Below are 27,354 nucleotides of genomic sequence, written 5' to 3'. Positions count from 1 at the left end.
ATACGTAAGCGTTGAACAATGATACTTCAATTATTTCTCAATAGAGGTTTTGTAAGCGAATATAAGTAGGGTCCTTCGTTTTAGGCCATTATGTATTGTTCTTTAATTTGAAGGGTAAATCAGGTGTTATTAGCAGAAAAAAAAACATTTTTTTTTTTTTGCCTGGCAGGCTAACAAAACAAAATCACTTCCCCCACCCCCCAACCTTTGTTTTAACTGGCAGCCCAATGCTCACAATTGATTTGGTAGTTTTTACAAACGATGGACACAAGCAACAGTTTTCTTTTGGAGACCATTGCAAAGAGTGGTGCTCGCCAATCGTACGTTTGTAATTCTAAAAAGGGCACGCTGGCGAAGGGCTAAAAGCTTTCTCTGCTGACGTAAAATACCTGTACTATTCCATTCCACAGTATGACTTACTAACTTGCGTTGAGGAAAGCATTGAAGAAATCGGTGTTCATGCCGTTTTACAACGAAGCCGGCAAAATTCGGTCGAAAACTTCTTATAATTAGGTACTAAGGCGCTACTCCGACATTTAACCAGTCGGTGAATGCTCCGTATCGGTGCCACGTAATTCTTCACCATGTAATTCAATTGGCTAAGTGTTTCAGGCAGGGTCTTTGTTGTGACTGGATGTGCATTTTTTTTACCCTGTTACTTTGCACTACGTGGCGTTACGATGGTACTGCAACATGCCGGTGGATCAACTCGTAGATGCGAGGCGTGGTTGGCATCTTCCAGGCGTGATTATGTTGGCAACAGGCGCTAAAGCATTGCGGCTATGCAATGAGTTTGTGCCTCCGTCATGATAACGAAGCAGTTGTGAAGAGTCTCATGCGGTCACTTTCACGCTGATTTTGCCCCGGTAATCTTGAACGAATCTTTACTCTGCAATTCATCGGAGTTTACGTGCATTGCGTATATCGTGCGTATAGCGTAGATATGCTGCTTGCATTATTACATGTCAACATTATTGTGCCTATGCGTTTAAATTGTTTTTCCCGCACCACCATGTGTCACCATGCAAAGGGTGTCGAGACCTCAGTCAAGCCACCACGGCTTCTCGTCCTGGCCCTTCCTATCAAAGGAAAAATATTTTGTTTGACTTATTGTTTGATCGGCAAAAGCAGGATGCGTGTATCGAGTCCTGCTTAGCTCTTGTCCTAAGTACCTTGTATGTCGCAAAGTTGAGACACAGAAGTGGCGAACGCCTCGAGGGAACCAACAGTATGTAGCTTTTCTTTTTTTCATATTTGCTGACGATTTTTTATTGCTACTTGACTGCATCTTCCAGTGTTTTCAAAACAATCTGAAGGTGTTATTAATGTTATTCGTGGATGTCTTACTGCCCTTGCGTTGACCTTCGAGAAGCAAATGGATGGAATCATGGGATTCCTCGAGGTAAAATTTTGTGCTTTTTGGCGACCACGCATGTTGGCATTACCGCCATCGAGCTAATAAGCCACTTCAGTCTCATGATTCAGCTCATTCTAAACCTGTAAAAATAAGCATACCGATACTGCATATTAGCAAATGAGCTAAATAAAGTCGTGTCGCATTTAATGTACTGCGACATTAAACAGCAGATAGCGCGATTACGCAATGCAGGGTTTCCCAGCATGCTTAGTGACGCTATCGATTGTTCAAGGGCTTTCCAGGAAAGCAATGTGAGGAAGGGACGCAACCTCGATGCCAGCAAGCGCAGAACGAAAAAAGTAATATTTTGCGGTTATCACGTATGCACACCGGCGGTCACATAACCCGAACAAGATAGTCCTACGCGAAAACGTGAACGTTGTTGTTGTTGTTTTCTCCACTCAGAACAAGCTGGCGAGTCTGGGCGCAAAAACTACACCAGGTAATAGAACAATGGACGCACGAGAAAAGAAGCACCGGAATAAATTTGCTGAATGCAAGACGAGCGTCACATATCGAATACCATTATCCGGCGGGAAAAATTAATTTGGGAAAGCTGGATGAAGAGTGGATGAGCGCCAAAGAAATGAACAAACTGTCGGCGGACGGTTTCTCCTAGCCTTCATTGTCAGAAGTATAGTTTCGTTTTCCGCTTTCGAGATACAGTTATCTATGGAGGAAAACAAATGTGAATTGACCCGCCTAATCGCTGAAAGCGCCCACACGAAGGGATACGACGAAGCATGTGTGGGCAAGACGTCCCTGTCAATGTAAAAAAAAAACACACATTTTTCTGGATGTGTCAGAGAGCAGTGACTGTGTTTGTTTGTTTGCCACGATTCAACTACATTGGCGTTTATTTTCGTTGTCACTGACAGTGGACACGTGTCTACGATGTGAAGTGCGGGAGGTCTTAAGTGTCACTCGTTGCCGGGAAATAAAATCCCTTGTTGAAAGCTGGAGCTTTGTGTCTGTCTTGTTCTCACTCTGCATCGCTTACGCACTGTTACGCTGCGACCGAAAGGCCTACACATGACACTAGATGGCGCAGCGTGTCCAGAGGGAGGCGCCAGAGAGGAGCCCGCATGCAGTAAACACACGTGACGCGTCTCAGCGGTGCCGATAGGGTGTCTCGCTAGATTGCTTCGATGCTAATCGCATTCACATCCGTTGCTTCAATGATAATCGCATCCACGTCGACATTCACCGTCAGGTGGGTTCTCCCGGATGTTTTTTTTTTTTTTCTTGTTCGCTTTTCACACTCACATTTCACCATTTCACATCCAGCAGATCGTAGACGTTTTGCGGAGGCTGTTTTGTACAGAGGCAATGAGAAGATTTGCGCGTTCACATCGTAGACGTTCTTCCGTGGAAAGAATTAAACCATAATGTCAGAATTGAAATTGATTCGCATGTGCACTTCTTGCCGAACTGAATTTGACGTCATCCTCCAAAATCCAAAATTTCGGTCGTTCAAGTATTTCAACAGCCAGCCGCAAGATTACCTCGTACATGTACGTGCTTTAACGTTCGAGGAGAAGGCGGGTGTAGACATTCTCTCCCCTTCACTTGGTTGGTCTTTTTACTTACTTTTTCCCCCGATTTTCAGACTTTTGCTCCCGTTTTTGAAGTTGAGCTTTTCGCAGTGATTCTCGCGCGGCGCAAACTTCCTCTGAACGTACTGATTTGTCATTACCAGAGCTGCTCCTTTTCTATCTTTTCTTCTCGGAATTTTATAAAAAGAAATTCGCCAGTCTTCAAAGCGATCCTATCACTACTTACTTCGCACCGGGTCACTGCGGGTTACATTTGAACGAAATGGCCGACTCGTTAGCGCGATCATCGCGGAGTGGACCAATAATAATATTGTCCCAGCATCGACGCACGTCACAGCGATGAAGTTCCGGAAACTTTCAACACGTAGAGACTACATCGAATCAGCAATAAGATCCTTGGCAGAATTTCAACACACCTCAGGTTTGCCTCGAAAAATAAGTGGTGCCTATCAGGACGATTACAGATTATGATTAGTTAAGTTCCGTTGTCATTTCCCCTTACCCTAAACCTATATCTTTACAGGCATGATCTGGTGACATGGCCCGATGTGCGAATTCGGCTAGGCAAAAAAAAAAAAAAAAGATTCTTATTTCCTAATCTGTCACCGGTTTATATAAGAAAACTACTTCTCGAAGCGCAGCTTTGTAAACTTGGTTTCAAGTGTTAGAATATTACACTCGTTCAGAGCTCCTATAGGATTTAGTCAAAGGGACGTGTTTGACGCAGCAGGCGATTTCATTCAAGCAGACGAAACGTTCACCGTGCTAATACCTACTTTCCTTATTATACCTATTATATATGTCTATTAATTCCTGCTATATCGTGCGACTAACCTTGTTTCTCTATCGTTTAAATTTAACCGCCCATTAAGTCTGGTCTTACTTCTCAGATACACAATACTCTTCTAATTCGCAGTTTGAACTTTTCGAGCTCGTTTTCCTCAAGTTATTAACAGTGCGTACGACCACCTGATTCTTGGCCCAACGCCCGGCGTGGCTATGTGCTTTGTTTTAAATTCACATCATCATTACCATTATCCTCACCATGATCATCATCATCGGGACACGAGTGCGTGCCTAGGATGCATGCTGGCTGGATCTTTGGATGCGCGTTCCAGGCGCGAGCTGCACGTTCTGCTCGCGTCGAATTCGTTCCACGTCTGCAGCGTCGGAATCTGGCTGCCAGAAAAACCAACGTTCCCGGAGCTTCACCGTTTCCATCCGAGCCTGGAGCACCTGCGACTTCGAAAGATGTCGACCATCGCTGCCCCGAAGCGCGACAGAGGCTGGAAGTTCGAGACGAAGCTGCTGTTCGGTTCGAGAAGCAGCGGTCCCAGCAGCGCTTCTCCATCCAACACGCAAGCAAACCTTCCGGAACTCTTCCCCCTTCTCACGACGCAGCAGAAACCTCACGAATACGAACGTCGGCGCTGCGTTCCTGGAAACGGAACAGAAGCACGCGTTTCCACCTTCTGCTGGCATGGCGAGCTTCTGGCGACTCCGGTGACGTCACCGAACGACGTCTTGGAAGCTCGGTCATCATCCGACAGCACCAAGCCTTCGGACAGGAAGGAAAGCGAAGCAAGCGCGTTCGAGGTTGTCGGAAATGAAACCAGCTTCACTGCAGAGGAACAAGTGGTCGTGGATGAAAAGCCAGAGCCGAAGGCGTCCAACTGCTACGTGGTGGATGTCCTGAGGCAGGTGCCAAACATGCGGCGAGCTGACTGACTGCCTTCCTGGACCAGCACCCAGGATTTCGAGTGCTTCACGAGGACCTTGTTCGTCTGCTACCAGGAAACCGACGACGTCGAATGCGCGGCAATTCCTCCCTGGTCGTGAAAGAAGCCACCGCCGCGTCGTGTTCGACTTCTACCAACGACAGTGGACGCCAGTACGCGGTGGCTGGTGACTGACCTCGACGAGCACGGGCCAATTCGTCGAACCGCAGATTTTACCGAGTATTTCGCGAATGGAGTGGGACAAGACCAGGGAAAACAGAAAATTTTCGTACAAATAAATGTAGATAACGAAATCTCTTGTGCTTTTGTTCGCTTGTTTGCCTGTTTGTTTTGCTCGGACGAGTGAAAGAACGCAATGAACAGTCCAAGAGAAGACCGGTCGCACATCAATCGAATCTTCTTTCCTCAATCTCAATGCCAGCAGCTGCCAGTTTGCTCCCCTCTGTGTGCTTCATAGGTAGCGTCTGTGCCCCTGTCTTAGTTCTTTTATATATCACTAGCCGAGTTATATATTATATGTGAGTGGTGGCGCTGGCTAACACTCCCAGGATTAGTGAAATAAAACGAACACTCGCCATATTTACGTTTATCTAGGGCGAGTGTTCGTTTTATTTCACTATGCTCATTCCTCGGCAGACGGGTTTCCGTCGTACTCTGGATTATACTCCCAGGGTTAGTTCTACTAGATATGGAAAACTTTATTGGTTCTTTAACATATTAGCGAGTTGAGGACGAAGTCTTCATTCTTGAAAACTTTGGGTCCTCTTCAGCCTTGGGTGGGCCCCTAGTCCAGGGCACCACTGAGTCGGGCCACCTCGCTTGCGTGTGCTATGAGGGCCCTTTGGACCCCTAGCTCGCAGCTGGTGAGCCGGCTCTCCCATTGCTCCGCACTTGGTGTTGTATGTTTGTGGAATGTCTTGTTTCTCTCGCATTCCCATGTGATGTGATATAGTGTTGGCCTTGCTCCGCACCACGGGCATACGCCGCAATATTGTGTGGGGAACATCCTGCTTAGTACGTAAAGATTTGGAAAGGAACCCGTCTGCAGTCTACGCCATCCTGCGGCTTCCTCCTTCGTCAACGCTTTGTGTGGTGGGGGGTATTGGAATCTTCGCCCCCTATATAGGTTTAGCAGCTCTGAATAACTGTCCCCGCAAGTAATCTGAGGCTCTCCCTCAGATAAACGTAAATACCCCAGAAAGTGGATGGGGAAACGGCGCCGCGCTAGCTTGATTGGTAAGAGCATCGCACGCGTAATGGGAAGCTGTGGGTTCGTATGCCACCTGCGGCCAGTTGTTCTTTCATACGCTTTCATGTCAATTTAGGTAATTAAGAACAAGGGATTTCCCCTCAGCTGTCCTTTGTGTGACTGTTTGTTGGTTTCTTATGAAATAACTAATAAAGGAATCGGGTCCCTCAGCTTCCTTTCTTTTCGTTCACACACACACGAATATATATATATATATATATATATATATATATATATATATATATATATATATATATATATATATATATATATATATATATATGTATATATATATATATATATATATATATATGTATATATATATATATATTCTGGCCTAATAAATGTAAACGGAACAATTAAGCTAGAGAAATCCCCATTTTGACGCCGTGTGTGGTCAGGTAATGGTCAGTGGCATGGGGCTGCCACTGAGGGTGAACACTTCAGAAAACTCGTGCAGCTTCGCCTGTTCTCGTTTTGCTCTTCGTCGATTCAGGGACATATATTGAAGTACATCGATCTCTGCAATGCCGACTGTTTTACAGAATATACCAGGAAGTGCGAGACGGTTAATCTACCAAGTTTGAGTCTCTGCAGTGGGAAAACATGCTAATACAAAGGCATTGTTCTGTGTTAGATGCCCGCTTCAGTTTCCTTAAAATGAGTCAAGAAATCTCACGCAGTGTAGCAAATGGTGTGAGAGTAATTTTGGATGTTCGCATCCGACATGTAGTTATTCCTAACTGCAATATGAACGTTTCTCTTAAGGCAATATGATTTAGGCTATAAGAGGATATATATATATATATATATATATATATATATATATATATATATCTTTTTTTTTTTTTTTGGCCCGTGGCAGTGCCGGTGTAAGCTGTAACTAGACGATAAAGTTCCGAATTTCACGCAAGGCCAAGTCACTATATGGGATGTCCATTGCGATGAAACAAATTCGAGTCATTTGTGAAACCTTTCCAGGAATACACAATGCTTCACATTCTGCTTCGGAAGACTACATTGAGCTGTGTGATAAAATTCGTATTGCTTGATTACCAAAGACGTTGGGAAATAGAATCGAAGCGCCAGCGAGCGAAAGTCATCGTTAATTATGAAGTGGTAAGAAAAGACTTTGCCGCTAAATATAACTAGCAGCGTTGAAATGCAACCGAAAGCTACGAATTTAATACGAACATTCGGATATAGTTGCCTTCGAATATCAAGCTACGTATATCGAGTCATTTTTTCTATCTCGGGAAATGTGGTCGTAATTTATGGACGATAGAAAGTAAAACTCTTGACATATTTTTTTGTAGCCCATGCAGTGCAGTCAGAATTGGAGCTACAAAGTTTGCTTAGAATAACTTGTCCTGCTATAGTTAGTTCACACGTCAAGCAAAAACATTATGCAAGTTCCACGCACGGTAGGAATGGATGTTATGCGACGCACTCTGCAGGCAGCAGGCTATCCATTACGGTACGGGGTTCTTCGAAGAGTTACGAGATCGACTAACCTGTTCGTAAAAGCACGAGCAGTCACGTTGGACGCGAGCACGTGTGTGATGACAGAAGTAAGGCAACGACGATAGTATGACGGCTATGACATTACGACAGTTTCTTTTTCCTTTTACTCCAGGAAGATATACGCTACAACCGGTTCCATTACGACCCGAGCTGATCGGCACGGCGATACGGAAACTACTGGGAAAAGTGGGCCGATCACGGAGACGCTGCACTATAACACGACGTCTAAATGTGCGAGCTGTCACCAGGAAAGAACGCGAAGAACGTGAAACGTGACGCTAAGGTAACCGCAAATAGAATCAGAAACACCTTAGACTTTTGTCAAGCAAAGGACCAAGCAAAGGCAGGATTCCGTAAAGGCTACTCAACAACAGACCATATTCACACTATCAATCAGGTGATAGAGAAATGTGCGGAATATAACCAACCGTTATATATAGCTTTCATTGATTACGAGAAAGCGTTTGATTCAGTCGAAACCTCAGCAGTCATGGAGGCATTACGGAATCAGGGGGTAGACGAGCCATATGTAAAAATACTGAAAGATATCTATAGCGGCTCCACAGCCACCGTAGTCCTCCATAAAGAAAGCAACAACATCCCAATAAAGAAAGGCGTCAGGCAGGGAGATACGATCTCTCCAATGCTATTCACAGCATGTTTACTGGAGGTATTCAGAGACCTGGATTGGGAAGAATTGGGGATAAGAGTTAATGGAGAATACCTTAGTAACTTGCGATTCGCTGATGATATTGCCTTGCTTAGTAACTCAGGGGACCAATTGCAATGCATGCTCACTGACCTGGAGAGGCAAAGCGGAAGGGTCGGTCTCAAAATTAATCTACAGAAAACTAAAGTAATGTTTAACAATCTCGGAAGAGAACAGCAGTTTACGATAGGTAGCGATGCACTGGAAGTGGTAAGGGAATACATCTACTTAGGACAGGTAGTGGACTGCGGATCCGGATCATGAGACTGAAATAATCAGAAGAATAAGAATGGGCTGGGGTGCGTTTGGCAGGCATTCTCAGATCATGAACAGCAGGCTGCCATTATCCCTCAAGAGAAAAGTGTATAACAGCTGTGTCTTACCAGTACTCACGTACGGGGCAGAAACCTGGAGGCTTACGAAAAGGGTTCTACTTAAATTGAGGACGACGCAACGGGCTATGGAAAGAAGAATGATGGGTGTAACGTTAAGGGATAAGAAAAGAGCAGATTGGGTGAGGGAACAAACGCGAGTTAATGATATCTTAGTTGAAATCAAGAAAAAGAAATGGGCATGGGCAGGACACGTAATGAGGAGGGAATATAACCGATGGTCATTGAGGGTTACGGACTGGATTCCAAGGGAAGGGAAGCGTAGCAGGGGCGGCAGAAAGTTAGGTGGGCGGATGAGATTAAGAAGTTTGCAGGGACAACATGGCCACAATTAGTACATGGTAGGAGTTGTTGGAGAAGTATGGGAGAGGCCTTTGCCCTGCAGTTGCGTAACCAGGCTGACGATTATGATGATGATGCATATGCTCTAAACCTCTTAAAGAGCAGGTCGGTTTGGCACAAGAGGAGGTGCGTATTATCTTCTGCTCATAATATTGTATAGTCCCCGTATATACGCCATTTCATTCATTGTAATAAATAGCACGCAAGAAAAAAAAAAGAAACGAGATTGTCACCTAGTGATTAGAGTATTGGGATGCTGTACTGGAATACGCAGTTTCGACCATGTATTTTTTGTTTCTTATTACAGAGGCCCGACGTGTGGCAAGACAGCACCCACCAAACAACCGACCTGTCAAAAAAGAGCGTGAAATGTGGCGAAGAATTCTTTACATTTGTATAACAGTGTCAGTAACAGTGTTTGTATTGCTTAGCAGTCCGTAACAACCGACTTCAAATCAGAACGGCCTAAGATGATATCGCATTTCTGGAGCATGTAACGTTTTCGAGCGTCCATGGTCGCACAAACGGTTTCGCTGTAAAACCGTCCGAACGAGGAGCAGCGAAGAGGGTGCCACCATCTCTCGAAGAATTAAGACAAAGTTGAAGTGGAATCAGTGCACGAGTGCGTGTCCCCCATGAATTTATTATCGGTGCCTTTTTCATTTTCCATTATTCATTTCATTTTCCTCGCTTTTTTTTTTTATTTTTGTCATATATATCATAGCGTTCGGTATGTTCCTTGTACACATTGTAACACTATATATGATTGTATATTAACGTATTTCGCACCATGTATTTCTTTATATTCACATATGTATTCTTATAGGCTTTGATTGTATTCTCCCCCTTACGCAATTCCTCTAGGGGTCTGTAAGGTACGTTTAAATAAATAAGTATTACCACCTGGTTCGTGGCCTAACCTCACAGTTGGTTTGTGCCGTTAAATGAAGCACCATGATCATCATCACAAATCATGCCCCGATGCGGCTTCGAATCATTCGCTGACTCCAAGGACCTTTAGATGCGCGGTCCGGGCGCGAGCTGCACGTTCTGCTCGCGAGGAATTCGTTCCACGTCTGCCGCGTCGGAATCTGGCTGCCAAAAAAAAAACGTTCCCGAAGCTTCGCCCATTCCAACCGATCCTGGAGCACCTGCGGCTTCGAAGGACGTCAAGGCTTCGAAAGATGACGACCGTCGCTGCCCCGAAGCGCGACAGAGGCTGGAAGCTCGAGCCGAAGCTGTCGTTCGACTCGACAAGCAGCGGTCCCCGCAGCAGGTCACCTGCCAAGCCTCAAGCAAACCTTCCGGAACTCTTCGCCCTTCTCACGATGCAGCAGAAACCGGACGAAGACGAGCGTCGGCGCTGCGTTCCCAGAAACGGAACAGAAGCACGGCCTCCACCTTCCGCTGGCACAGCGAGCTTCTGGCGACTCCGGTGACGTCACCGAACGACGCCTGGGAAGCTCGTTCATCGTCGGAACGCTCGAAGCCTTCGGACAGGAAAAGAACGCGAAGCAATTGGCGCGTTCGAAGTGGTCAAGCATGGAGCTGCACTCATGGGAGAGCGAGAAGGGATCACGGATGAAAAGCCGGAGCCAATGGCCAGATCCGACGTGCTGCACATCCAGAGGCAGGTGCGACAAGGTTTCGAGTGGCTCTCAAAGCATCCGGCGAGCGGACTGCCTTCCTGGACCAGCACCCAGGATTTCGAGTGCTGCATGAGGATCTTGTTCGTCTGCGGCCGGGAACTCAATGACGACTACTGCGCGGCAGTTCATCCCTGCTTGAGGAAGAAGCCACTGCCGCGTCATGTTTGGCATCTGGCAACGACAGTGGACGCCAGTATGCGGTGTCTTGTGATGACGGACCTATGCGCGCGGGTGCCAGTTAGTCGAACACCAGTTTTCACGAGTAAGTTATCGTAAAAATAAATGTAGATAACGAACTCTCGTGTTCTTGTTTGCTTATCCATTTTTGCTTGGAGAAGCGAAATAACGGAAATAACGGTCCAACAGGAGGCCGGTTGCACTTCAATCGAATAATCTTTCATCAATCTCAATCCGAACAGTTGCCACTTTGCACCCGTCTGTGTGCTGTAGTGATCGGTAGAGGTCTGATGTAGTCGATGCCAACAGTATGAAGAAAACAAACACGCAGATCCAACGCAATGTAGGAATCGATGTAAGCAAAGCTATTGAAGGTGCGACAGTGGCGATGTGATGTGAAATGTTACCTTGCCTGCACCCCTTGTGTTTGTCCCTGTAGCACACACAACCCACAGAGGTGTTATTCATTCACTTTCTTTTACTGAAGAGGGCCCAAATGACCAATGCTTTCTGACGACGCATATTCTTTTTCCCGTGTCATGTTAAGAACTCCCACACGCGCCGCCAGTTTGCTACTGCGTCGGTGCGGAATCCGGTTGTATCCATTCCCTGCCTCCTCTATCACTGCTCCCTCTCTAACGGTGCGGGATCCGGTTGTACATCGTGGTGTCAACTCACTTCTGTCCTAGTTCGCTGGCGCTAAATATGCTTTCCAAGTCAGTTTACCAACACGCCCAACAAATGGCAATGTACACATTCCCTATCTCCTCCTCCTCCTCTCTCTACTCCCTCTCTATCATTATCCCCGCCTCCTCCCTGGAGTGTCGTTGCTTTTGCACGTGAGCGCGGAGGCAAGCGCCGCAGCTTCTGCAATGCTTTTGCGGGGGGGGTCACGCATAGTTAGGGCGCCCAGAGGGCATTGTTGTGTACACCAGGGAGCTTCAGACAGCATTTCGGCGTCCCTCAGGGCGCGTCAGAGGGCATTGTGGCCCCGTTATACCGAAACGTCGTTGACGTCACCTATCTTGTCTCCCGCTTCTATCTACGTCCCCTCTGGACTTGCATGTTAGTCGAAAGGTAAGCACTGCAATTTCTGCAATGCTTACGAGGGAGGGTCACGGATAACCACAGAGGCTAATGTGACGACGGCCAGGGAGCTCGAGAAGGCATTGTGCACATTCGACGCGGCGCGAAGTTCCAAACGAGTTTCTCGAGTAGACTTTATTCTCTTCCACGCTCCTGCCATGTATGTACACGCTCTGAGCCATCCTCTGACACGGCGTTTAAGGAAGCAGCAGCAACAGCGCAAAAGTCGAAGGAAGAGGCAAAGAAATCTTGACTTTAATAGTTTCCGGCAGCGAAATAGGTGCCAGTAATCCAGGCTGGCAGGTTGGATGTCGCGTATATTGCTGACACACTTTGCAACTCAACCTGTTGTTCGCAACTGTCGACGAACGTGTGGACATTGCTTTCCGCCTTCGGCCCGCAAAAGCATTCTTATAGAAGCGTCACGTTTGTAGAAGCGTCTAGTCGTTTACGGAATTCGTAGAAGTTGCCCCTGCCAAGATTTTTTGTGACGTGTTCTAATTACTACTTTTTGTTTAATTTCCACTATATTTATTCGATAAATAGCTTCTCGTTTTCTTTCAAAAATTTGTTAATTATAATCATTTAATTTCGCATTTGTGAACCAATGCTCCTCGAGATTTGTTGCATTTAAAAGAAAAAGTTGAAACCTACTGACGGTAGGCAGCGAATTTATTTATAAAGGCCGCCAGTTGTTTGGTAAACATCGTTGATTATTGCTAAATTTCAAAAATAACCTATCAGGTTCACAACGTTGTAACTTAACAATGAAAGCCGATATCTCAATTTCACAATCTGCACATAATATTACATCTAAAACGAACAAAATTGATGTATTATACACCGCTCTGAAATGCAACACTAATATGTGAGTAGGACTTTCGCAAAACCCTTGTTAACATTGTGAAACCCTTGTTAAATCTGTATGCGTACAATATACGAACTTACTTTTCATGTAGTAGACAACATGCCTTTGATAATTAGCTGCCGTTTTAATGATGAACGCCGCAGCCATACTTAGCTAGGCACTCAAGCTAGCACGATAAAACCAATCTAGGTACAACAGCGTTGAAAAGGGTCCGTCCTAGACGTAGGTGACTGCGATCGCCTTCGCGTTCCGATTCTCATGTCGGCCCTCGACACGGGCACGGGTGCGACGCGGTGTCCATTAATCGTCGACCTGGAGCGAAAATGTCACCGTCCACCGTCCCACGTGAAATGTCAAAGCGCTACTGGGTATACGTGTGGGTGGTAGACGAACGTAATTTAGACTCAATGGCATGTAATAAGCTGCAACGTTGTGTACTAAATGAGGCGTGCGCAATGCAAAATTGCTAGCAACCAGAGCATTAGGAGCCCGTTAAAGCAAAAGCGAGGTGGTATTAAAATGATCAACCCTCCACTGCGGTGTCTCTCACAGCCGTTGTGTTGCCTTCCCACGTTGTGCGTCACACCTGCCCACCGGCCCGCCCGTTTGTCCGTCTGCCCGCCTGCCTTGACCTGCTCTGCTTCGATCTGTCGTGCCGTGCACTGCCTTACCATGCATTGCATTTATGTCTGCATTGCCCTGCCTGCCCTGCCTTGTCTGATTTGCATTTATTGCCTGACCTGCCCTGTCCAGCTTCGTCCATCCATCCATCAATTCATCGACACCAATCCACATCTATCCATACACCTACATGTTCTTATACACCAGGTTGAGAAATTTTGATGCAAACTGGCCGCTATAAAAGGGCGCGTCTGCTACTCTGCGTAACGCACAGATTGAGAGATCTTCTCCAGGTTACACGCGGCGCTGCACACAATTCGGCGCGGTCTACGCAGGACTGTTGGCCGGCCGTGGCGAAACCGCTCAGCGCCTGGCTTATCGGGCGCCAGCAGTTTCGGGTTACCGCGGCCCGCGCAGATGTGAGCCTCCTGTGAGATCCAAACGAGGGAGACGGTGGAGGTTGCCCAATTTAGTTCATTCGGCCAGTCTATCTTCACTCTAGCAAGGCTAAGCTTTAGGTCACCGGCTCAAGGTGACTTAGCATAAAATAAGTATGGTATCAGGATGTGCTACCTCACGGGTCTTTATACCCCTGCCTACGGGATCGAGCCGCTTTGCAGAAATTGGCGCGTTTCCTACCCTGCAAAGCATCAAAATATTTCCCGCTTACCGCTGCTCTGTTCTTGCTCAAATCTCGCAGCAAGACAGCATTTCATGGTCCGGGTCGCTCGATATAACACCTGGCACTATTACTTGCCTGGTTTGTCGAGAAGAAAAAATGCGAATTTGCTTTCATCTGCACCCTTCGCAGCGAGTCATGTCCGAAACATGGCGGCTATATAGCAGTATAAAACAAATCTTCGCCTTCGAAATCCATTTTCATAAACAATGGTACTGTGGAAGGGTGCAAACGAAGGGCGAATTCCTTTTTTTTTATGACAAGCGAGGGAAGTAACAGCGACGAATGCTGTATGGAACGGCCCGGGCGATAAATTGTGATTTTGCCGCGTATCATGAACAAGAAAAACCGCGTAGCGGTTTGCGAAAAGCTTTGTTGTTGTCGTTGTTGTTGTTAATGATTTCTGGGGTAAAACGCGAGTCGCTGTAAGAGTATTCCTTGTTGGGCTGTTTGGTGAAGCATGTCTATTAGAAGAGGACTGCAAATGAACAATTATACACAGACGATGACCACAGGACAAGGCCCGTCTGTTTGGTCGCTCCGGTTATACGAGGGTGAGTCAGAAAGTCTTTGCCCTAGTTTTTCTTTCTTTCTTTAGCCAAATTACGGCTGTAAACACGAAGTCAACATATCCATTCCCAGCGGTGGACCTCTCTTGGACCGGTCCGGCCTTATCTGCCGGTAGCTCCGCGGCATGGCGCTGCTGTCAGTTGTTGAAAATGGCGGTTGTGCTTCACACGTCCAGGCGTACGAGCAACGAAATGCGATTCGTTTTCTATCGAGCAAGGGACGAACGCCCACCGAAATTCACAGAGAAATGCAGCACGTGTATTGGGAAAGGTGTCTCGCTTTGGGAATTCTTGTGGGTGGTGCGCGTTCGCAAAAGGCCGTGCAACGACGAAGCCAAGACAGCGGTCCAACGGTGGTTCCACAGTCAGCCGAACGGAAAGGGCTATTTACATTTAGTATTTCTTTTTTCTTCAGTTAATTTTACTTTTACCCCCATTTAACGAACGTCTACTTCGTCTCTTACATATGTGTTAATTTGCACACCTTTTCTCATAGCAGGTATCTGTGTTTCGCGTTGACTGCAACAGCCAATTCCGGTGATTTCCCTTTAATGCTATCGCATAAAAAACTGTGAGCGACATTATTAGGCATATGACGCCGTCCATGGTCACGTGGACCTTCTGAACATTCAGGCAAGTCGGGCTTTCGATTACTGCAGTCCTGCTACTTGGTATTTGCAAGTATGCGAAGCAGATGGCCCAACAGCAAAGGAGCGGAGCAACCTGCGGAGGAGCGACGGAATGACAGGTGACGTCAAAAGAAATATGCAGAAACCATAGAAGATTATTGTCAGGGTCAAAGAATAATTTTCTGAATACGCTTGATTATCTGTCAAAGCCATTGGCTAAAGCTAGTTCTCGTTCCTCTGCGGTTATGGCGGCCTCCTTTTGACGCCTTACCTCGTGTCGCATTTAAAACTTACGTTCCTTAGTCACCACAGCAGGCCGCTGCTTCGCCGACCCACATGGTCTACCAACCTCTGGCGTGACGTCAGCGCCTTTCCGACCAACCAGCGAGGCCTGGAGCACCAACGCCTTTCCCTCTTCCCCAGTGACCTACTTTCTATCGCTAGCTTCACCTCCATGATAAACGTCTGCCAATTCATTCGCTCTAAACCAAGCTGAGTATTACATCACCTACAGTTTTCGCTTGTACCAACGGGCGTTCTGCAGTTGTCTATTGACTCTCCATGCCTTTTACGCATTAAATTCAATGCAGTAGAACGAACTCGGCTCTTGCCACGCATTTTTAATCCTGCTTGCCGCACGTTAATCAAGACTAAGGCGTTGAAATCTCGGAGGGCATACAACACTGTCGCACATTCTGTACATCAAGTATTAAGCATGAAATGCCTTTAGCTCCCGTTGTCGGCGACCTTCAAATGACCTTGAGCTAAAATTCAGAGCCGTCACCCGGGCAATAAGACGAAAACGTCCGGGCAAGTTGCGAGAACAAAACGAGACCATCCGGGCAACCACCCAAAACTTTCATAAATGCGGTCTCTGGCCCTAACCTTTTATATAGGACCACATTAGATACGCTAGTTTCTGCCCAAACAAGCTACTTAAGTTACAAAAAATACTGCTTCCGAATTCTTCCTAATGTTTGTTCCCAATAACACTCAAGCTGTAACTTGTAGTACTCTGAAGGTTTATTTGTCATTTCCAATAGCGACGCACCATACACTTCATTGTCATCGTTTGGCGCTGATCGCCAGCGGTCCGTGAGTTCTGTGGCGCGGGTATCGCATCGCCTCGAGAGCTCTTTCAGGCGCTTCTACCCGCCGCGGTGTCTTAACGGTTATGGTGTTGCGCTGCTGAGCACGATGTCACGGCATGAAATCGCGGCCGCAGCTGCCGCATTTCGATGGGGCGAAACGCAAAAACGCCCGTGTCCCCTGAATCGGGCGTACGTTAAAGATCCCCTAGTGGTCAAAATTAATCCGAAGCCCCCCCACTACGACGTGCCTCGTAGTCAAATCGGGGTTTTCGCACGTAAAAAACCCAGAATTCAATTCATTCTTTTAGTTGGGCAGTGCGCTCTGCCGCTCCGCCGCCCTGGCGTCTTCCGCTGCCTGCCATGCGTCTATGTGGGCCAGACCGCATTATGGGGTGGCGTGGTGCGGTGTGCCTATCCTAACATGCACAGCCATTTTTTTAAGATTGTGGCTAGTATCATCTACAACCAATTCGCTTTGCCGGTTGCCATTTCATGCTAACATCTATTCTCGATTACGGGAGAGCCGGCAATTTATTTATGAAGTTAGCTGTTGGACTGCACGTAACAAAATGCTTAATTTTGTACATCGCTTGCTGACCTGTTTTACTGTATACCATGAACGAGCCTGGCGCAACGCATACTTGTACAGTTACGTTTACTTACCCCTCCTTTCCATGCTACGCCACACTGGCTTCGTTACTGCGAGGAAGCCTCGCTCGGGGAGTGCAGCCTGGACGCAACCTTTGTACAGAGTTAGAAGTTACACTAAAGAGAAACAATAAATTAATTAGATTGATAGAGCGTCGTTTCAAAACTCAATTTTCGGTAATTTCGCGGCAAGAAATTGGAAAAGAACACTCAGGTTCACAATTTCATTTTGTGAATTTCGCGCCGAATATACCCCGGCGCCGGTACGTCAGTGGGACGGACGTCACGGATTTTAATCATATTGTTACGTAGGAAGACGCAGACGAAAAGCTATGTACAAATATATTTACAAGGAAAATACGCTGCGCTTGGCCAAGAGGCAACAGCCCGCGCTAGCTTCTAATCGTCGTCGTCGTCTTCACACTGCTGGCCTTTCGTGATCGCGCATATTGTGCCGTAGCACTACCCCCGGCTGCAATAGCGCCGTCCCGGAGCGACTAAAGATCGGACTCGGAAGCAGTGTAGTAGGCCTTGAGCCTACTGACGTGTACGACATCACTAGATGCCACAGGAGAGGACGAGGTTGAGGCCACAGGAGCAATTTCGTAAGTCACAGGCGTCACCTGGCGCAGCACGCGGTAGGGCCCTGTGTATCGCGAAAGGAGCTTCTCTGAAAGTCCGACGTGACGAGAGGGCGACCACAGGAGCACGAGCGCACCAGGTGAAAACTGTACGTCACGATGGCGGGCGTTGTACTGACACTGCTGAGTGGTCTGTGAGGCCGTCAGTCGAGCACGGGCAAGCTGGCGTGCATGGTCAGCGAGGGCGATGGCGTCGCGCGCATACTCGCTTGTTGAGACCGCAGCAGGAGGAAGTGCCGTGTCTAGGGGCAAGGTAGGTTCGCGACCGTACAGTAGATAAAAGGGAGAAAATCCGGCGGTGTCGTGCCGGGAAGAATTGTACGCAAATGTTACGTAAGGAAGGGCAATGTCCCAGTCGTGGTGGTCCTTGGAAACGTACTTGGCCAGCATATCGGTAAGAGTACGGTTTAACCGCTCTGTCAGGCCATTGGTTTGAGGATGGTATGAAGTAGTCAGTTTGTGTTGAATGGAGCAGGAACGCACAATGTCAGCGATAACTTTCGAGAGGAAGTTTCGACCACGGTCAGTCAGCAGCTGTCGCGGGGCGCCATGAAGCAAGATAATGTCACGCAAGAGAAAGTCCGCGACGTCAGTGGCGCAGCTGGTAGGGAGAGCCCGAGTGATAGCGTATCGGGTGGCGTAATCAGTCGCGACGGCTACCCATTTGTTCCCAGAAGATGACGTGGGAAAGGGACCGAGCAGGTCTAATCCAACACGAAAGAACGGTTCCACAGGGACGGTGATCGGCTGGAGATGACCGGCAGGTAGCACCTGAGGTGTCTTCCGACGCTGGCAGGGATCACAGGCAGCAACATAGCGTCGAACGGAGCGAGCGAGACCAGGCCAATAGAAGCGGCGGCGGACGCGGTCGTACGTGCGGGTTACCCCAAGATGTCCTGAAGTGGGTGCGTCATGCATCTCAAAGAGCACAGTCTGTCGTAGCTGTTTTGGCACGACAAGAAGAAGGTCAGAGCCGTCAGGGAGGAAGTTCCTTCGATACAGAATGCCACCCTGGAGGACATATCGGCGAACGGATGCGTCGGTAGGTGTAGAGCGCAGACGCTCGATAAGTGCTCGCAGCGATAGGTCTCGGTACTGCTCATCGGCGATGTTACCGAAGGCAGAGACAGAGAAAATGCCGTTGGCGCTACTACTGTCGGCGTCGTCAGGCTCGTCGACCGGGTAGCGAGACAGGCAGTCAGCGTCCTTGTGTAGTCGGCCAGATTTATAGGTGACAGTATACGAATATTCTTGGAGGCGTAAGGCCCAGCGACCAAGTCTTCCTGTAGGATCTTTCAGTGAGCATAACCAGCAAAGCGCGTGATGGTCTGTGGCAACGGAAAAGGATCGGCCATATAAGTATGGGCGGAATTTCGCAACCGCCCAAACTAGGGCCAGACACTCACGCTCAGTGATGGAATAGTTGCGCTCCGCGGGTGAGAGGAGCCTGCTGGCGTAAGCGATAACACGGTCGTGGCCACGCTGGCGTTGTGCCAGTACTGCTCCAATTCCGTGACCGCTGGCATCAGTACGGACTTCGGTAGGCGCAGAAGGATCGAAATGGGCCAAAACGGGAGGCGTTGTGAGAATGTCGATTAGATGAGAGAATGCAGAGGCCTCGTTATCGCCCCACTGGAAAGGAGCGTCTTTTTTCAAAAGGTCGGTTAGTGGTCGTGCTATGGCGGCGAAATTTCTCACGAAACGGCGGAAGTACGAACAAAGGCCGATGAAGCTGCGCACATCCTTGACACACTTCGGAACAGGGAAGTGCGTAACAGCATGGATCTTGCCTGGGTCCGGTTGCACTCCGTTCGCGTCAACGAGATGTCCAAGGACGGTAATCTGGCGACGGCCGAATTGGCACTTCGATGCGTTGAGTTGCAGACCGGCTCGCCGAAAAACGTCCAGGACTGCTGAGAGGCGCTCGAGGTGCGTAGCGAACGTTGGGGAGAATACGATAACGTCGTCCAAGTAGCACAGGCACGTGGACCATTTGAAACCGTGAAGAAGGGAGTCCATCATGCGTTCAAAAGTGGCAGGGGCGTTACATAGACCGAACGGCATCACTTTGAATTGATAAAGACCGTCGGGTGTGACAAAAGCAGTCTTCTCGCGGTCGAGATCGTCCACGGCAATCTGCCAGTAGCCGGAGCGAAGGTCAATAGAAGAGAAATAGCGAGCACCGTGGAGGCAGTCAAGGGCGTCATCAATCCGAGGTAGGGGATACACGTCCTTTTTGGTAACCCTGTTAAGGTGCCGATAATCCACGCAAAAGCGCCATGAGCCATCCTTCTTTTTGACCAGTACTACAGGTGACGCCCATGGACTATATGATGGTTCAATAATGTTCTTGGCAAGCATTTTGCGAACTTCTGCGTGAATAACTTGACGCTCAGCTGGTGACACTCGATACGGGCGGCGATGAATAGGAGGGGCATCGCCGGTATTAATGCGATGTTTGACAGCTGTAGTTTGGGCTAAAGGACGATCGTTAAAGTCAAAAATATCGTGGTAGGAAAACAGAACGCGGTAGAGTTCACGAGCGTGCTCGGAGGGCAAGTCGGGGGCAATCATTTTCCGTAAGTCAGCGATGGTACAATTTGCCGACTGCGATGGTAGAGGAGTATCGGATGAAGTGTCGTCTACTGCAATGGATGCTACTGAGTGATCCTCGAATGAACAAAGCTGGGCCAAAGACATCCCACGTGGCAGCACTTGTGTCGTCAAGCCAAAGTTGACCACTGGCAGGCAGACGCAATTCGCCGTAATAGATAAAACTGTATGGGGTACTGTGATCCCATGTGTAAGGAGGACGTCTTGCATAGGAGCCGCGATGTAGTGACCGTCGGGGACTGGTGGGGATGACACTAGGTCAACGTAGGTCAGTGCCGAAGGTGGCAAGCGAACGAAGTCGGCGGAACTGAGGCGACTGGGGTGTGGTTCAGCAGGATCCAGAACAGGCAGGTCAAGGCGGAGAGTACTGGCGGAACAATCGATGAGAGCAGAATGTGCGGAAAGGAAGTCTAAGCCGAGGATGATGTCGTGGGGACAGTGGGCGATGACTGTGAATAGCACGATTGTTGAGCGATCGGCGAAGGAGACGCGGGCGGTACACATACCAATTACGGGGGCTGTTCCGCCATCGGCGACACGGACAACAGGCGTCGTGGCGGGCGTGATAATTTTCTTGAGCCGGTTACGAAGGTCAGCGCTCATTACGGACAAATGCGCCCCAGTGTCTATGAGAGCAGACACAGAAACACCGTCGACTTGCACGTCAAGAAGGTTCAGATGAGTGGGCAAAGTCAGTAGAGGATTTGGCGGCGTAGGGAGCAATGCAGCGTCACCTCGAGGCGCTGCATCGTCTAGTTTTCCGGCTGGGAGCGGCGTCCGAAGGGAGTCGGCGAATAGGAGCGACGGGGCTGGGGAGAGCGAGATTGTCGTCGTTGGGGCGAAGGCGAACGAGAATAGGGGCGGTTCGTTGCAGGAGAATCAGTGGCGGCATTGTCGGAGCGTGCGGCATAGGGACGAGAAGGGCCACCTGAGGGGCGAGAGTAGGCAGTATAAGTAGGCCGGCTCGGGGAACTCCAGCGACTACGACAGTGCCGAGAAATGTGCCCGATTCGATGGCAGTGGAAACAAATAGGCTTGTCGTCAGCAGTGCGCCATTCAGATGGGTTGCGGAAACGTGGTGGGTAAGAAGATGCGGGACGGGGCGAAATCGAAGAAGCCGGGCGGGTATTAGGGCGATGGGCCGAGCAGATGGTGTGAAGACCCATGTTTTCAAACTCCTGGCGGACAACTGCCTGGATCAGTGAGACCGTGACTGCAGATGTGTTGGTGGGACTGGAGTCGAAGGCAGCCGGATAGGCGGCCTCGATCTCACGCCGGACGATCCTGGTAACATCGGCAGTGTTGTTGGGACGAGGGGTGTCGGCACAGGAAGATGTCGCTGGGGTGTTGGGCAGACGGGCAAACTGCTGGTCAATACGTCGGCTTTTGGCGAGTTCCAGGCGGCGGCACTCTCTTATAACAGCATCCACCGTCGCTACGTTGTTGCAAACGAGCAAGTTGAAGGCGTCATCGGCAATGCCTTTGAGGATGTGGGAAACCTTGTCTGACTCAGTCATGTGGGTGTCAACTTTGCGGCACAGAGCCAAGACGTCCTGAATGTACGTGACATAGGGCTCTGTTGACGTCTGCACGCGGCCGGAAAGCGCCTTCTGCGCGGCAAGTTGTTGACCGTAGGGGTTGCCGAACAAGTCTCGAAGCTGTGTCTTAAGTGAATCCCAACTGGTGAGCTCATCTTCGTGCGTGCGATACCAAACTCGAGGTGTGCCACCGAGGTAAAAGACTACGTTGGCGAGCATTATAGTAGGGTCCCACCGGTTATTGCGGCTGACGTGTTCATACAGGCTGATCCAGTCATCGACGTCTACCCCATCTTGGCCCGAGAATACGCCAGGATCACGGGGAGCGGGGAGAGTGATGTAGGTCGTCGAAGTGGCAGCAGGTGTCGGAGCCGGCGGAGTCGGGTTGTCGTCGCCGGGAGCCATGAAGGAAGGCTCGACGTACCGTCCACTGCGAAGCTCCGTGACGAGGTACAGGGAACGTCCACCTCCACCAGATATGTTACGTAGGAAGACGCAGACGAAAAGCTATGTACAAATATATTTACAAGGAAAATACGCTGCGCTTGGCCAAGAGGCAACAGCCCGCGCTAGCTTCTAATCGTCGTCGTCGTCTTCACACTGCTGGCCTTTCGTGATCGCGCATATTGTGCCGTAGCAATATCTTTTCGTCTTTGGGCCGTTGTGGCTCGGTAAAGGTTTTCGAAACTTGCTAAGCTCAGTACTTGGCTCTCTTAGGATATAATATAGTACATCTTTACAGATAAAGTTAACCATGCCCGAGCAGACGTCACTAAATATTTATGACGTAACCGAGAGCTGTTGCGGCATCTTCAAGGTGGCTTCGTCGCCAGTCTTTTGTTGTTACTTCTTTTTCTGACTAACCAAGGTTCTTCACACGCGGTAATAGTGGCCTTTTCTGGTATCCTAGACAGGTAATTTACAGTAAGCCTCAATTTAATGTTTTCTGTAATGCCTATTAAATCAGAATCCGACAAAAGGAAAGGAAATATATGATGTTCCCGATGTTAAAGGAATGGTTCCGCAGGAAGCGACAAAAACTTACGGTACGAGCCCCCATCACCAGAAACCACAAAATTTTTTTGTTTGAACTCCACCACAATAAGCGCACCATGTCGTGTCATCGGGATCCTCATTTTACAGTGAAGCTGTATATGGGAGTCGAGGCGCCTGGAAAAGTTATTTACCCGTTTTCCTGGTGTCCTGTGAAAACTACATAATGCATAGAGTTCAGGTTTGGAGGGAACGTTAATGGTGACGTGCGGGCAAAGACTGAACTGTGAGGACTAATTAAGGGGGCTAAATTAAAATCGCTAACGCTCTTTTTATGCCTGCTTAGAAGCCCTATTGAAATGCGTAAAACGTTCCCCCGATGCCTTGGGATAATCAACTGTGGCAGCGTCTTTACATCTACAGAGGACGGCGCAGAGGGCATGTTATAGGTGACATGCGCTGAAAAGTTTGAAGTGTGTAGGGTAGTTACAAGCTTTGCGAATAGTTACCAATCACTCGTTTTCATCCTTTGTGTCCAAGCGCGTCTCGAAGTAAACGACTTAGCTGACAATTTGGTTAGTGGTTCTGCAAGTTCGGACAAGTCTGCCATCTTTTCATTTTTTAGAGCGCAGCTCTCGAGGAAGCGTTGGCCTCCCTCGTAACCGAGCGAACGAGCACAACGAAGGATGAAAGAGCGAAAGCGGAGCGCAGGGGGTGACGAAAGACGGCGATATCGAATAGAGTAGGAGGAGGAAAGCGGAGGAGGAGGGTGTGGAGAAAGCGTAAGAAAAGCGTAGTGCCGCGCCAGACGGCCTCTGTGGCGACGATGGCTACGCAATGGCGCCAGAGTAGTGCAAACGAAGCGCTGCATGAGCGGAAGTCTGTCTGCGGTGGCTGCTGTGAACCGCGCCCAATAGTCACCCACGCGCTGCCTCTCGCGATTAGACGATTAGCGAGGCAGTCGCTCCATACTTCGCTCCGTTTGGAACGCGCCGCACGAGATAGATCGTCCGTACCAGCCAATATATCGCGATATGAAAACACGTATACAGCTGCACTCAAATTTCGCATTGGGGAGTATCTTAAAGGTCGGTGACATCTTTTACACGTTTTGCGATATACGTTTTTTTTTTACATATTTCGGAAAGAAACTGACCATTTTTATTTGTTGAAACTAGCCAAAAAACTAAGGGGTGGAAATTCAATGTTATCCTTACAACGCCTTCGAAATGCCTAAAATGCAAGAAACAGTTTTTCTGCTGAGTAAACTTATCTGAAGGAATTCGTATTTGAATTCCGCGGAATGTTTTACCGACAAATTCAACGTAGCCACTACCCGCAATCTAGGCTTTACACGGAAAAAGGCCGGTTTCGGTTTCGATCTCAACCCTTTCTCTGTGTCTAGCGAAGAACAACATTCCAGCCGGCAACACTGAGCAGCCGCACCCCGGTGGCGAAGCCGACAGCGCAGGAGCAGTAGCCCGGAAAGAAGGCACGGCGCGCCGGGAGCTTCATTCAACGTGCGGATTCGGCGCGTTTTGACAGCTGCTACCAAAGGCGATCGGCAAAGTTTTGCCCTCCCGCGTGTGTGTGTTTGGCGACAGCATCGACTTGAGGAATCCGAATCTTCGCAAGGGACACTCGGCGTGAAACACAGCCGACGTTGCGGGATTTCTGAGCGCATTTTTCTTTTTCTTTCCTCCCTCCAACTGACCCGGCCCGGGAAGGCGACACGGCGGCATCATGGTGAGTCCAGGCTGCCGCGCGGGGTCGCATTTCTCTTTCAACTTTCGGCGCGCGGTCTTTCGCGCCGGTTAGCGACGTTGCGCTGTTTAGGTGGCTCTTCCCGCTTCAATTTGCAAATGTTTTTTCGATCTGTGCACCAGACGCCGCGCCGCGTCAATTGATCGCGAACCGGGGGCGTTAACCTCCGCGGTCGAAGCGAAGCTCCTACATAGATCGCCGCCCGCTTGACCGTTCCCGACCGTTGCGGAAACTTACCTTTTTGTTCTCCTTCACTCGCTCCGTTTCGTACTAGCAGCTTCGCTCGTAGCTCCCGCTCCTACTTCTGCCGGAAATAATGGATTCGGTGAAGAACGTTGCGCGAAATAGCCGAGCTGGTTTTCATGTGCAGCGGCACTGCGCCAGCAAGCTTTCATTCATTGAAGCATGGCTGACAATGCATGACGAGTATCAAATCGTTGGCGCATTCGGAGTGTCTCGAAAGCGACGTCATCTCTCGAATAATCTGGGCAGGCCCGTCGAAGTAGGGAGTAAAAAAACAACTCTAGTCGTCCTTGGTTGCATGGAGATACGGCTCTGCAGCGACGCGCCACTTCAAAAACCGATTCGCATCGCGCCTGCAACGGCCGATTGACAGGAGGCGGTGCGCAGCTCCTGTAGCGGGAAAAACAAAAACGGCGGGAATTACGAACGTATCTATAGTTGCCGGCGTGGCGTTGTTCGGAAATTACCCGCAAACAGTTCGCGATCTGCTAGGCGCTTCGCGGTAGAATACCGTGAAGCCAAACGCGACAATATAGGACGTTTGTTGTGTTGTGATGTGCATGACGTGGTAGGGGTAGCGACCGCCTACTTTCGTCCTTGCTTTCTTTTTTCTTTGTACACTGTGAGAGCAGTATTCTTGCAGGTATAGCGCTCTACTGCTCCCAAGGGTGCATTACGCGCATAAACACGAATGTAAAAAGAAAAAAAAAATGGACGTTGCAAGCACAGTTTTAACGAACTTCGTTGACTTGCATGCAATCTCGTCCTCGACTCGGTTCGTTACTTTCGGCCTACGCGCGACAATTTGTCGAGCACCGCGTCGCTACTTCTGTTAATAGACCTCCGCGTCCCGTCCTCGGAGGTCGTTGACCGCGCCAGCTGCACTATTAATAGCCGACTCGGGCATTATATCGGATAATTGACTTAATTGACGTGTGGTGATACCGGTTCAATCGCTCTCGCAAAGCGTAGGCGCAGGCGTCGTCCACTGTCAAACCTACGGGTGTGGGGCTCCTCGTGGCTTATTGATTTAATCTCGTCTATAGCTTCGCGTGGTTTTGGCCAGACGGGTGGACGATGTCGCGGTGATTCAGCCAGTCCCATCGATTCCGCTGCGCCCGCATCCTGCACTTTTATTTATGCGATTTTATGGCGTGATATACCGTTATTTTTTTTATTTTTTTCGGAATCTGACAGCGTTCTGTGCTTGTAGAGTATTTAATGGGATTATAGTTGTGGCATGTGCGGTGCGTAACCATAAACACTGCATGAGATTACGCGTTGAATATGATAAAAAGTAAACAAAATTGCACTCACCGCATTTAGTTGTACATCATTCCATTAAGCGCTTTACGAAAGCTTCGGTTCACATATAGTCGAATGTGTGTTCGATCTGCATAATCATGTTGTTTTTCTCATACCATAGCGTCCATATCTCATGACAGCACGGAATACTTTACAACGTAAAGAACTCCCCTTCTTGTTGATGGGCGTACGCAGCGAAGTAAATTTATGCTTTGTCGCTAATTGCTCGCTGAGAAATGCCGCGACTGACTAAGCATATCGTTTGGTGAAAAGCCATTACAGTGTGGCCTGTGCCACAAAACAGGTTGTTTTTCAGACAAAATTCGTATCTGGAAGCACACAAATTTCAATAGTAGCTGTTAGCCACCGTTGGTTTTCAGTTTTTGCGGGCTTGTTTCACGTGCGGCAATTACCGAAGATGTCAAGTTCACACTGCTGTTTCAAATGCAAAACAAACTGTAAACTGCTCTCGTGAATCCTTTTCCGCGTTTGTCCACCAAAACGAAATATTAGCCAGGCCACAGTCAGTGTCGGACGATCTGCATTGTTATTGGTTCCCCGTGCTAGCCACATTTCGTATGCAAAATCGTATCATGAAGATCTTCGCTCTTTGAGAGACGACTTAACAGGTGCAGTAACGGCACGAGAGGTGAAAGGTGGTGTCTGAAACGTGCCGGCCAAGATGTGTTTCCGGATCCGCAACTACTTCCGGCGCATGTAGTCCGCAAAAGCATAGCCTTCGAGATCTATATCTGTTAGTCGGAGACGATCGTCGCTGTCGCGTGGACTTGGACAACACCTATTGTGGTATCGTCACCACCCTGTCGCTTACGCGGATCCCCTATTTTATGTAAACTACGTGATCCCTTTATCGCTTATGCTTACCTTATCTGCAGCAGATTTACGCACAAAAAAAAGTCGCACAAAACAGTCGATTTGCAGCAGGACCTGCTTAGATATTTTGCGAATGTATGGAGATTTTACAGCTCGAGGAAAAACATATCCGGGTCTGATTCTCAGGCGAAATGCAGACTACATTACACATGCAGTCTGCTACGCTAAGCGAGGTCACGTGTGTCGTAGTTTCCTACGACGATCACTACCGAAGCTACAAGCATGGCGGTTCAGACATGAGAATGTTGTTGTTGTTGTTGTTGTTGTTGTTGTTGTTTGTGACCTGAACCGTCGTGGCGCATACCCACAGTGGGAAGTATGGTCACGAATCGGTTGCTGAAAAAAAAAAAACAAGGACGAAGCGATAACAATTTGCAAGTTGAAATTAATGAATCAAAATTCTAGGTTGCGGAAAAAG

General features: G+C 48.6%; 2 protein-coding genes across 2 annotated transcripts in view; one reads left to right on the top strand and one right to left on the bottom strand.

Moving 5' to 3' along the window:
* The window catches only part of LOC126539199 (uncharacterized), a 135,794-nt gene that overhangs the window by 92,669 nt on the left and 15,771 nt on the right, over nt 1-27,354 (bottom strand). The gene's annotated exons all lie outside the window — the stretch shown is intronic.
* The window catches only part of LOC126539200 (dihydropyrimidinase-like), a 54,904-nt gene continuing 51,741 nt past the window's right edge, over nt 24,192-27,354 (top strand). The window contains exon 1 of the mRNA XM_050185946.3: nt 24,192-24,476. Within this exon, the coding sequence (XP_050041903.1) occupies nt 24,474-24,476 (3 nt within the window). The 5' untranslated portion in view covers nt 24,192-24,473. The remainder of the gene's footprint in view (nt 24,477-27,354) is intronic.

The sequence above is a fragment of the Dermacentor andersoni genome, chromosome 11 (assembly GCF_023375885.2).
Source record: "Dermacentor andersoni chromosome 11, qqDerAnde1_hic_scaffold, whole genome shotgun sequence".
Taxonomy (NCBI): domain Eukaryota; kingdom Metazoa; phylum Arthropoda; class Arachnida; order Ixodida; family Ixodidae; genus Dermacentor; species Dermacentor andersoni.
Note: the sequence above shows the minus strand (reverse complement) of the source record. Positions and strands in the feature narration are given on the sequence as shown.